A 13,751-nucleotide genomic window follows, 5' to 3' on the forward strand; every position below is an offset into this window, starting at 1 on the left:
TCTTTGGTGGAAATAAACTGTAAAACCCCCTGAGATTAAACCACATGCTCCTGATTACGAACAGTCATTCAGATTTGAACTTTGGCTTTTGTATTTCGATGATAAAGGTTGAAAATTTTGACCATTTATCTCCTTTCATGGCTTGAAATATATGTCTAATGCCATTCTTTAACTCAGCCACCAGTGAAAATATCACACAAGGGAATCCATATATCTTTAAAATGAGCTGTCATGAGTATTATAGCAATGGCGTCTATCAGAAAAGACAGGTGGATCGCCCAAGGTAGCACACACCAGACCCTGGTGTCAGGCTGCCAAATCATTACAAAGATTTCCCCGTACGTGAGATGGTAAAAATATTAGAATTTTAAAGTGATGATTCCAAAAGGAACCTGAACAAACACATATGCAATTCAAAAGGATTCTAGCACTCTTAAGTTATAATCAAAATGGTATCAAGGCTATTAGGGAAGAAGAGAGAGAGGCATTTTTTTGGGTAGAGCAAGAAAAAGGAACAAAACTATTGTTTTCCAACTTTTTTTCTTTTTATTCATTGAAATCACCAGTCGAGCAGCTCTTTCATACCTGCATGACCTGTCTGTGCTGAGCACCCATAGTTCTGGTCAAGACAATGGGAATGGAGAAGCTATTGAAATACAAATGTTTGGTGGATATGGAAACCCTGTTCTTTCCTGTCTTGTACCTAGTGGGTGCACAGATATTCTGACCCTTGGAGAAGGAGCCATGCAGCTAGCTCACATAACGGTGACTCAGACCTCCAAAACCAGCTCACCTGATTGTACCACATTAAAGCATAAAATTAATAGCTTTATCCACTCCTTTCATTTGATAGCATGTTTTCCTTTGACACAACCTACCTGTCCCACACAACAGGATCTCCAACACCATCCATAAACAGCGAATTTTTAATTGATTTTGTACTCAGTTGTACATTAAAGTTGATGACAAATGTTTGTAAAATATACATAGCCCACATTTAGTACTCTTACCTTAATAAAGCCAGGAGGATTCGTGAACAAATCTAGTGAAAATACAGCCAACTTCCTAAGAAAAAGAAAAAAAAATATTATTAATGTGTGTGTATATATATTATATATAAAATAAATACTGTAATTAAAGCTATGAGTGTGAAATGTATGAAGATAGCCAATCTGGTGAGAATTTTGTGTGTCAGCAATGCATCAAGGTACACAACCTCCTCCCCTCCCCAGCCTTATGTTAACCCCAGCTGTAGATGAACATTTACACATACTTGCTGCTAATACAATTTTCCTGTCCCAGGTCTGATCATCATACGAAACCTGCCTATACATTGCATCAGAAATGACAGAGGAAATTAATAATGATTGAACTGCTAATAATGCTAATAGTTAATAATGATTGAGAACGTTCTCCCGCAGCATCCTATTGGACAAGCTGGGAGCTCATGGCTTAGACAGGTGTACTCTTCCCTGAGTTAGAAACCTCCTGGATGGCCGAGCCCAGAGACCTTATTGGTCTCTACAACTACCTAAAAGGAAGTTGTAGTCAGGCCAGTGTTGGTCTCTTCTCCCAAGTAATAAGTGATAGGACAAGAGGAAATGGCCTCAAGTTGTGCCAGGGGAGATTTAGATTCAATATTAGGAAAAATTTCTTCACTGAAGGAGAGGTTGGGCATTGGAACAGGCTGCCCAGGGAGGTGGTGGAGTCACCATCCTGGGAGGTGGTGGAGTCACCATCCCTTGAGGTGTTCAAAAGACTCATAGATGTAGTCTTAGGGACACGGTTTAGTGGTGGGCTTGGTAGTGTTGAGTTAATGGTTGGACTTGATGATCTTAAAGGCCTTTTCCAACCAAAATGATTCTGTGATTCTACAATTCTATGAAATGCTTTCTGGTCTTTCTTTTCTTTTGTGGTATGAGTAATAGGACAACTAATTTCAAAACAAAATCTGAACCTTCTCTGTGAATTTCTGGAAAAAAGTTTTTTTAGTTCCACATCTTTTTTCATCATTTCTGAGGGTTATCCTTAGTTTCTTTTCACATTTAATGAAGGCCTAAGACTACTGAAACTAAAAATTTCACGTTCTTGGAGGTTAAAATAAAAACTATTATTAGTTTAATTTAAAAGTATTAAAAATAATTTTATCATCTTACCGTTCTTTTTGCAATTTTAAGACAACCAGTAAAAAGTAAGGGCATGTAACTCCAAGAGTGATGAAAAGATCACATCTTTGGCATTACTACTCAGGTTTTAGCCATAACATAAGAGCAAGGTGGAAACAATAGAGTTGAAGGAATGAAAATATAAAGCTCGTTAAGAGCTTGCTTCTTCATAAGATTCTTTTTAAGCTTGTAAAACTCATTGCTACAAGATATCTCTGACACCAGAAGTGGCCAACAAAACTTTTAGGAAAGAGGTCTCATGTCTGACTTCACAATAAAGTAAAAATTAGTGTGCTTTAAGCCCTGCCCCTTCTCTCTGACAAGTTCTTTCAGTTCTTATTGGACAACTTCTCACTCAAAACATCTTGGTCTCAGAGTTTCTATGATGAAATGATCAAACGAAGTATTATGAGAGGCTTTGGGGTTCATTTTCAATGTGTCAGAAATGCATCACTAATTGTTCTGGGATGGATGAAAAAAAGCCTAAAAGTAAAAAGTTGAATTATCACTGATTTACCTTCAGTTTCCTTATGCAAATATGTCCTAAAAGACTGAAAGCATGAGTCCATAAATACAACCTGTATTTCAGTGCAATTGTACTTCCCACCCCAGTTATTACAGAATAAGCACCTAAGTTACAGCACCCATTTTAAGACCCCTTTAAAAATTATTTTTCCTGGTAACCAACAGCCAAATAAAATGTTCAGTCTTAACTTTCTCCTCAAATCTGCTGCCCACAGAGAGAGATCTCCTTGTTTCAGACCCAAGTTCCTGCTTCCCCTTGTGCACCTCATTTTGCTTTAATTTAATTGCATAATTCAGAAAAACCCTACCAGCACCTTCTCTCAGAGTTGAAGACTCCAGTCAAAAGATTTCTCTGATGACACCCTGTACCTTCCTACACAAGCTTGTAATGCCTGCTTCTCAAGTACAAATCATTTGCAAGTCTATTAAGGCATTGACTTCTGACAGCTACACCCAGTACTTAAAGGGAACATGAGCAAAGAGGACATTAAAGATACAGCTGGAACCCATAAAATATCTTGAGGAAGGAAGTTGTGGGGAAAGTGCAAGAGTTAGGTTTTCTGAAACCTGCAAAGTGATGTGACATTCACCAGGAAAGTTTCTCCAGTTAGATTAACTGCAGGAGGAGGCAAGACCGGGACTGAGGTATTTGAAAGAAATGCGGTTGGGAATGAAGTTCTAAATTCACTTCTCCAGGGAGTAAAGATGGGATTGACTATGTTTTCTCTGTTTTATCTAAGTCTGGTTGCATTTTTTCTTTTGTTTTTCAGTTTCTGTATTTTTTCCATTTTCAAATTCTAAAGAAAGATAGGAAGCTGTCAAACAAACAAGCAAACAATACACTTTTCCTATCATTCCTTCTTAAAATTCCTGTTATTAGAATTGAAGATCCTGGAGGTCCATTCACTCAGAAGGAAGGATCAGCAGGTGCTTTATATACGAAATCTGCGAAACTTTTGTTTGATTTTCAACAGGAAAAAAAAATCATTTAGTTTAGATCACAGGGTTAATAAGTAGGAGGTGAAAAATTGTCCAACACTGCAATTCTGTATTCTGTGACTGAATAATTAGATCCTTCAAACTCTACACTAGAATTTACTGTACAACTTACACTAGAGTGTAAACTCCAGGTTGCTGTCCTCCCCCATTTCCTTAAGTTTAATGTTAGCATGGTGATAACATTATAATGACTATATCAATATTAATTCTGAAGTCACATAAATCATGTGAATACAATTTATCAATCAGATTTGGGAGGCAGCAGATTTAGCCCAGTCTTCTTGCTGATTGTAACAAACAGGCCAGTCCCCTCCAGAAAACTTGGTATCTATCATTTCTGCTTCTTGATACGTGTTTACATGTGTTTATATGTGTTTTAACCCACATCCAGTAGGCTCGATGGTCCTGTATTTACTGTAGCTTTACATTCATGTGCATTTATTAATTTCAATTGCATTTACTCCCAGTTCACCTTGGCATTACTGGGAAGAGTGTCATGCTGACAGTTTTTATGATCATTTAGGATCTTTTCAAATAGATGTCAAACAAAACACTACTGTGAGAAATTTGATATAATTTATGGCAGATATTATTATTTTCCTTCATTTTCCATCTATTAGAAATGTACATGACTTATTGGAGATGTTGGTTCTTGTGGAGAAATACCCCTCATAAATTCCACTGAGTAACAAACTGTTTTAAGTGGCTGTATATTTGAGTAGCCCATAAATATGCCTGATTTCAGCACTGGATTTACTATATTTTTAATTTTCCAACAGATTGGCCATAGTTTTAAAGGTTTCATCTGAAGCTGTCTGGTCTACTTAAAGGGCACAGTGTACTTAAGTGTTCAAAAGGCACTTGATCCCATGAATGCACTTTGCTAGTAATGGGATAGTCATTTTCCAAGCCAGTAAAAAGCTATTACTCACTGGAACACAAACAGATTGTGAGAAGAAACGCTCATGCTGATGGCTGGCAACCTGACAAAGGGAAAAGGGAAATATAGCCCTTTCCTGAATTAAGTTGCATTGACTCTATCTGTTCCAAACATTTGACTCAGTCCCATTCTTCTCATGATACTTATGACAATAATAGGGTAACAGATTTATGTCATGAAGGCACTGACCTTTGTCAGAGGGAACATTTTGACAGGAAAAGAAGTGATGTGCTGCTACGCTCTATGATTTTGACAATGACTGACAGTGTGGCTGTATGTCGACATGGCAAAGCTTATGCTTATGATTTTACATTGTCATCCTTGGATTAACTCCTGGGTTTTTTTAGTGTCTTTGATTGCATAAACCTTTTCTAAGATGGAGACGATTCACGATGCTGGCATGCCTTGATGCAACACATACCCATAGAAGTAACTTGTGCTCTAGGGAAAGATGGGGTTTGAGTAATGTGACAGGTAAACCTAGTGAACACTGATGCTTCTTCTGTTCTTTCACTCCAGGGTGAGGATACTTTCAGCTTAAGAATGTCCAGTTTATATCGCCTGATTTGTGAGAGGGCACATTGTTGAATATTGCATGTCAATGATGAACATTTGATTCTGCTCATTTTTCCTTTGAAGAGCTGGATTTGATAGAATGTGAGCAAATGTTAACTTTGAGAAAAGAGGTGTTATTTCATGGAATTTGAATACTTAGAATATAATTAATATATGGATGAAATTATTTTTCTTTGTCTTCAGGGTTAGTGGGCAGAGACACTTCATCACCATAGTAGCAAAGAATACCTCCATAAGAAAAACCCATATCTCCAGGTAGTTAGACAAGGTGAAAAGGAAAGTGGCACAGAAAAAGCCATTTGTCCAAAGACGGGATGTAAATGTTCAGTATGTTTTTTGGAATTAGAAATGATCACTTCCAATGTGCACTTCGGTAACACTGAACTGTTCATACTCCCTGTTTTTCCTGTCTAAGTAATGACCTCTTATTTTGGGAGGATTGTGGGATAGCAATGTGATATGGCTGGCAGTGTTCAACTCTTTTTTTTTTCTTTTCTTTTCTTTCCTTTTTTTTTTTTTTTTTTTAATAGTCCAGCATGAGAAATAACTTCAGTGCTGTGCAGTGCAAACAAAATTGACAGCCTCTGCCCTAGAGGATCTTATCTTGCAAACTCTTACATGTGAGTAATTTCATTCACTTGGAGTTTATTTCTGTTCCCAGCAAAATCACTGGTGAAATTCCCAGTAACTCCAGCAGAGCAGGATCAAGACCTAGAATATTAACATTGACTTATGTGAGAGCTCTCAGAAAACAAATCAAACTGGAATACAATCAAAGCAATGAAAACTTGTTTTTCATCTTTCACCTTCTATGATTTAGGTATAAAATTGCCTAGATGTAGCATCACTTTTCATTCAACTCTCTGAGTGACATATAATGAGGTTTCATTGTTCACCATGACACTTTGACAAATGTTGCGTTACTATTGCTCTTAAGAGTGACTATACAAAACATCTCCACTCCTGAAGCATAGCGCAAGTATAGTGAGAATCCAAATGAATTATGCATGAAACATGAGAAAGCAAGCAAATGTTAACTAATTTCAAAATGGGTCAAAATCATGACAATTTAGTTTGATGACAAGTGAAGTCATTTTTCTACAATATTAACCAACTGTGTCCCTTCTGCTAGACTGATTTTCAGAGTAGAAAAGGTCATTTTCCAGGCAGATGGGGAATTTCCCAAGCAGAGGCAAATTCAGTTTCTACATGCCAGATATAATGAGAACCAATAAATTAGGCAAAGCTCCTGTTTACCTAAGCTGAAATATTGATGGCCAGGCCCGCGAGGATGCTAATGTCTACATTCATCTTTTTTTTTTTTTTTTTTTGAAGTCTTGAAATTTAGAACACAGTAGCACATATTTTGATAGATCTATATATCACAGATACAGTAAAGTTAGAAAAGGTACAAACCACAGAATGTAATTATAATGCAATGAAATAATTTCAGTTTCTTCCACACAAATTTAGGTTTTTCAGCTAAAATGAATCGGGACGTAAAACAGTACTAAGAACAAACTGTATGGCTTGAAGTACTGATAGCAGATTAGAAGATCTTTTCACTTTTATGTCACCAGTGACTAGAAGCTGGTATGCAAACTATATGACATGATCCAGTGTTCTTCATCCAGTTCCCAGACTGTGACACCATATGGCTCCTTCGTATGGCAGCGTAATCCAGGCACAAGGATTGTAACAAAACTTTCAAGACAGAAAGGTACCATATGACTGGAAAACGGGAAGTTTAATAGCTTAAGTTAAGAGCACAAAAATGATCCATATAACTAAAAGCCTTTAACTCCAACTCCTTAAGAACATATTCTGAAGGAGACAATAATTAATGGCATGAAAACAAACGCAAAATAGGTTAAAATACAATACTCATTTACCACCAGAACATTACATGACAATAATTTGGTGATTTAGACAAGTGAAATGGCCTGGGAGAACCTGTAGGCCCATCTCAAGGGCCTGTCAACATATGCAGGGGAAATCAGACAGGAGATTTTTCTAGGAGTTTGGGCACAACTGCACAACCACACAGTCATTGGCAGAATAGCTTGTAAAACCTATGTTTGATGATGGAGTTTGGTGGTGTATGGATACAAGGATGGATGCACATATGGACCATGTATGGATGGACAGCATGTATGTGGATAACACATATGGAATTTTGCAAAGGAACGGGCTGTAAGGCCTGTTGAGACCTTATGGGTCAGGATCAGAGCGGAGGTCATGACTAAAAAGGAAGTTGTGTCAACCAGCTGCTAGAGTCTGATCAAAAAGACAAAACGAATGAAGCCTCCTTGAAACAACTAGTCTTGGTTCTTATGGAAGACTTTAATCATATTTGCTACAGGGTCACACAGCAGGGCACAAGTAGTCCCAGAAATTTACAGATTGTTTTGAGACAGCTGCTAGTGGGTTGAATGGAGATTTTACTGCACACAACTGCATGCAGCATGGAAAATAAATGGGACCTGGATCTGCACTCAAGAATGTAATACCTCTTGGGGATGTAATGTAATGAATGTAATACTATTCAGGGGTATGATAGTTGGCTGCATTGACCTTGAGATCATAACATTTAAAATCCTGAGAGAATTGAAGAAGGCAAGTAGCAAAACAAAGATACTAAGGACTTCAGGGGATCAGACTATATTTTTTTCACAGGACTGTTAAGCAGAATCCCATGGGAAATTGCCCCAAAGAGCAAAAAGGGCCAGGAATCATGGCTAATCTCATGAGGTTCAACAAGGCTATGTGCAAGGTCCTGCACCTGGGTCAGGGCAACCTGAGGTATCAAAAGAGACTGGGGGATGGAGGGATTGAGAGCAGCCATGCTGAGAAGGACTTGGGGGTACTTGTAGGTGAAGAGCTGGACATGAGCCACCAATGTGCGCTCTCAGCCCAGAAAAGCCAATCACATCCTCAGCTGCATCACAAGAAATGTGACCAGAAGATCAAGGGAGGTGATTCTGCCCCTCTACTCTGCTCTAGTGAGACCACAACTGGAGTACTATGTCCAGCTTTGGAGTCCTCAGCACAAGAATTACATGGATCTGCTTAAGTGGGTCCAGAGGAGGCCACAAAGATCAACAGAGGGCTGGAGCAGCTCCCCTGTGAAGACAGGCTGAGAGAGTTCGGGTTGTTCAGCCTGGAGAAGTCTCCGTGGAGACCTTATAGTGGCCTTCAAGTACTTAAAGGGAGCTTATAAGAAAGATGAGGATAGACATTTTAGGACGACCTGTTGTGATAGGACAAGGGGTAATGGTTTTAAACTAAAAGGATAGATTTAGACTAGATATAAGGAAGAAATTTTTCCTGTGAGGGTGGTGAAACACTGGAACAGACTGCCCAGAGACGTGGTAGAAGCCCCATCCCTGGAAATATCAGGTTGGACAGGGATCTGAGCAGCCTGGTCTAATTGAAGATGTCCCTGCCTGTTGCGGGTAGGTTGGACTGTCTTCACAGGCAACCTCCTCAAAGCACAAGAATGGCCCATTCCAATGTGCAGGGACTTAAGCATCTGTAGCAGAAAACCAGAATGGATAAACATGGAAATACAAACTCAAACACAAAAAGGAAATACAAATAAGGAAGAAGCTGAGATGGGTTGTCTAACCTTTTCAACCTTAATTAGTTTGTGATTCTTTGTCTCTCATTATACAAGAAAGAACAGATTAGTAGATAGTGAACCAGAGCATCCTGGCAGAAAGTTTGTCCCTGCAGGAGGAAGATTATCAGCACAATTTTCTTAAAAATTCCCCATGAAAGTTTGATAGAACAGTACCTGGAAGATGCAGTACAGTGATTTATTTCTTTCCAATGTGTAAAAGACTGTTTCAACTGAAACCTCATTCTGAGACACTATTCTGAAAACATTATTATTAAAACGGAAAAATAATGTATTTCTAATTAAAAAAAAAAGCAGAAAAATATTAAGTAGACAATTCGCAAGTAAGATTGAATGTAGTAGTGTAATGTGATGGGATACAGGCTATTTTGATCTAAATCTTTGGGTCCACGTATAGCTCATTTACACTGATCTGTTATCTTAATGCTGAGCTAGTAAAACTCCTGGAATTTCTCCTTCTGTAAGGAAAATCCTAGCTGGCAGAGAAAGCAAGTATAGCTGGCTTTGCTCCAGGGTACTGAAGAGAAGGTCATCTCCAGGGCAGGGGTGAGAAGCTAAACCAGCTCATTATAATGGATACTGGTTTTGACAGTAATGAAGACAATCACCTCTCCATATAAGTACCTAAATATGTTGAGTAACGAGACTACTGAAAATAGACATGCATTTTAAATAGTTTGGGGCAAAAGTTTCACCTTTTTAAAAAAAAAAAAAAAACAAACGACGAAAAGCTCAGGATCACTGATTTTGGAAGTGTTTAAGTTGATCAAAAGAAGTTAATCCTATAAAATAATTTTAGAGGAAAAAATACCTATATTACTTATAGGATTTTTTTCTTCTGTGAGATTTGCATTGTTTTCAATAGCAGTAATTCAAATGTGATGCTGGATTCTGTTTTTTCTTATAACTATGTGAATCCAAAGTGGTATAATAATTAAAGTATTTGTTGGGAATATTTACATGGTTTTCTGAGAACAGAATTTATTTCATACGTTTCCAGTCTTCAATCATTTTTTTTTTTTTTTAACAGCAGGGGATGACTGACTGTAGCACAGAAAGAAATAATATAATCAGCATTTTAAATCACGTTCTCTTTGAAACTACAGCCTTCTAACAATTTAGGATCACATTTCATAAAACACACAAAAGAGCTTATTTGCTAAGACTAATGAGAAAAGCATCAAAACTCTATAAGCCATATATTTGTATTTTCTTAAGACAGGCCACTGAATTCTAGACAAACCTGTCCTGCTAATAAATTTTATTTATGAATAACGTCAGGCTATAAAACACTACACAATTTTCAGTACAGCCCAGAGACTACAAGTCATCCTCTGCCATTCACATTCAGTCTAGTTCTGGATTCCAGATGAAATTCCAGACAGGAAGATTTATGCGGTGTGCACAGAGTGCATTAATCCACTGCACTACAAAGTCCATTAATTTTGAATACTGCTATCAATTGCACTACATGACATGGTGATAACTACATTATTAACTTTATAAAAATGCCTTTCCTGATATTGAGGACCTCGTTTTTACTTTCTAGATACTTTGTGCAGTTTTGCACATGCAGATGGGTAGACAGAAATTTCAAACACATATGTATATATATTAAATATTTCATGGAATGGTTTGGATTGGAAGGGACTTTAAAGATCATCTAGTCCTAACCACCCTGCCAGGGGCAAGGACACCTTCCACTAGACCAGGTTGCTCCAAGCCCCATCCAACCTGGCCTTGAACACTTCCAGGTAGGGGGCAGCCATAACTTCTCTGGGCAACCTGTGCTGGTGTCTCACCACCCTTGTAGTGAAGAACTTCTTCCTAATATTTGATCTAAACATACCTTCTTACAGTTTGAAGCCATTACCCCTCGTCCTATTGCTACACTCTCTGGTAGTCTGTCCTCATCTTTCCTGTAGCCCCCTTTCAGCACTGGAAGGCCGCTAGAAGGTCTCCCTGGAGCCTCCTCTTCTCCAGGCTGAACAACGCCAACTCTCTCAGCCTGTCTTCACAGAAGAGGTGCTTCAGCCCCTTGATCACTTTTGTGGCCTCCTCTGGACCCACTCCAACATGTCCATGTCTTTCTTGTGCTGAGGATTATAGAGCTGGACACAGTACTGGTTGGTCTCTCCAGAGCAGAGTAGAGGGGGAGAATCACCTCCCTTGACATGCTGGTCACATTTCTTATGACACAGCCCAGGTTGTGATTGGCTTTCTGGGCTGTGAGCACATGTTGATGGCTCATGTCCAGCTTTTCAATATCCCCATGTCCTTCTCAGCAGGGCTGCTCTTGATCCATCCTCCACCCAGTCTGTGTCTGTGCTTGGGGTTGCCCTTATCCAGGTGCAGGTCCTTGCACTGGCCTTTTAATTTGCATTAATATTTATTGCATTTTTAGTTTCATAGTATCAGGACGCTCATTTAATTAAATTATAGATCTATCATCTTTTTTATTTGTTTATTTTTCTTATTAAACATTATAAATTAAATTATCCATACGTGGATAATAACCAAATTAAAGGCCAACACTAGAAAGTAAAAACAACTATTCCATCTCATTTCTGTGGATTTAAAAGGATCAGACAAAGTATCTAAGGAGAACTGAATCATTCAGTTTTACAGAGTCAAGATGTGCTTTTCAGTTTTAGAAGAGAGATTAGCGTTGTCTTGATTCAGACACTTACAGCGTTTACTTTAAATAAGGAGAGAACCAGATGCTCCTTAAAAAATTCGAGGCACATTAATGTGTAAATCAGATAACAGAACGTGAGAAAGGGATCTTAACAGGTTGACAGAAACCCCATGAAGTTCAACAGTGGCAAATGCAATTCTGATAAATATAAGGATTTTTTTTTCCTCTTTCTTTTTTTTTTTTTTTTTAATTGGGCGGTAGTCAAACACTGGATCAGATTTTCCAGAAAGGCTGTGCAATCTCTGTCCTTGTGTGTGTTCAAAACTCAATTGGAGGCAGTCCTGAGCAATCTGACCTAAACAGGCCTGCTTTGAGCAGGTGGTTGGACTAGAAGATTTCCAGAAGTCCCTTCCAACCTAAATTATTCTTTGATTCTGTGACTTTAAAAGAAGACTTCATTGCCATCTTCAGCTAGCAAATGGATGCTTATAGAAACTCTCTTGAATGTGCAGATTGATAGCAAAATACATAATCTGGAACACAGGAAATTCCAGATAGATATAAGAAAAACTTCTTCATCGTGAGGGTAATCAAACACTGGAGAAGGGAACAAGAGAAACTTTGAAATCTCCAGGCTTGGAGATATTCAGAACATGGTGAAAAAGGTCTTGAGCAACCTGATCTAGTTTTGAGGTTCGCCTTGCTTTTTGTAGGAGCCTGGACTCCACCAGCTCTAAGGTCATTTCCAGCTGAAATCATTGAACGATTCTGAACAAATAAAATGATCTTAAACTTTCTTTCTATTTTAAAGGCTTACATGAAAATTTACCTCCAGGAATCCTGTAATTACATTTTGATAGAAATATCAACATCTGGATGCAAAAACATTGCACAGTAACATTCCTCTTCCCCCCACACACATATTCTGTGCATTATTTTACAGCAATTTCTGGTTCAAGTTTCTATCTGCAAAGATATAAATTCCTCTGAAAGTGTGGCAATATATGTGATCAAATCCACAAGACGCATAAGCAGTAATTAACCGTAGATTTCTGTTCCACTTATAAATGAGACAGAATTGGTAGAGCTGGAAATAATCAACGATTATATGACCTGATCTAATTTTTGCTTTGTTTTTTCTTGGATTGTCTCCAAGAGATGTTTACGATACGTTAACTGAAAAAAAAATCCCACTTTTTTGTTACAGAAACTCATTAAGACATAGGTCTGTCTATGGGTGGTCAAAACACTTTCAACAGAATGTGTTTGTAGGAGAGAAATGTGGCTGTCAGATGTTTTAAACCACAGCCTGCTTTCCATTAATATTTTTGATTTGTTTCAGAAGGAAAAATTCTGAAGTTATTTTTTTCCACATGAAAAACTGGGTACTAACAGAGAATATTTTGCCATCCTGAAAATGGGGCAACATTTCTATTTAATAATAGGCTCTTTTTTATATATATGCTACAATCTTTTTTGCTGCACTTAAATCTCCTGTGACATACTGTAGCCAAGGAACCCTCATCTTACCACGCGCAAAGCGAGGCAGTGGTGTACCATGGCTTAAGTAGTTTAGTCCCATGACTAAAGAATGGTGGGTTTTAATGTTTAGTCAACATCATTTGCTTTCTTTTGAGACATTTCTTCATATGTACCACTGGGAGGAACATTTATTTATTGCCTGTAGCTCATCTATTCAAGGCCTTTTCTGTGAAGGACAGTGGTAGAACTAAGGCATGAATTTTAAAGGTCTTGTTGATTTATTGCTCTTCTCACCTGCACACAAACAAAACAAAACAAAAACCTCTTTCCTGTCAAGAAATGATCCAATGAAAAATTTAAGAATGGATGCGTACTTTGGATAATAAGAACAATCCTTCCTCAATCAAATTATGAACAGAATTCTGCTTTTGTAGACAGAGTATCTGTTACGTATGGTGCTGAAAGTGGTGTTTTTAACCATGGTTAGGAAAGAAGCTACATATAGAAGTCATGTGGCATAAATCTTATGTCAAGAAGCACTGACATATTTAGTCTGATGAAGGAGAGGAAAGCAAACTACTGGCAAAATATCGGAGCAGATGGCCTTTTTCTTCCCACATGTCAAGTTTCTTGTATTCCAGCTGTCTTGGTGCCATTTGTCTTTGTTAGCAGGACCCTAGGTTAACTAAGCATCAGGTTAAGAAAAGGGATTTTTCTAGGTGGATTAATTCTTGAAAGCTGAGATGACGTCCTTGGGGCCATTTATAGATTTGTATCTATATATTT

General features: G+C 38.0%; 1 protein-coding gene across 1 annotated transcript in view; it reads left to right on the forward strand.

The window, feature by feature from the left end:
* Nucleotides 1-246: 246 nt before the first annotated feature.
* LOC147416170 (uncharacterized) overlaps nt 247-13,751 on the forward strand; it is a 94,418-nt gene continuing 80,913 nt past the window's right edge. Inside the window, 2 exon segments of the mRNA XM_086481633.1 lie at nt 247-350; nt 567-765. Coding sequence (XP_086337759.1) covers nt 247-350; nt 567-765 — 303 coding nt within the window.

Source organism: Leptosomus discolor, chromosome 1 (genome assembly GCF_034619465.1).
Source record: "Leptosomus discolor isolate bLepDis1 chromosome 1, bLepDis1.hap2, whole genome shotgun sequence".
NCBI classification, from domain to species: domain Eukaryota; kingdom Metazoa; phylum Chordata; class Aves; order Leptosomiformes; family Leptosomidae; genus Leptosomus; species Leptosomus discolor.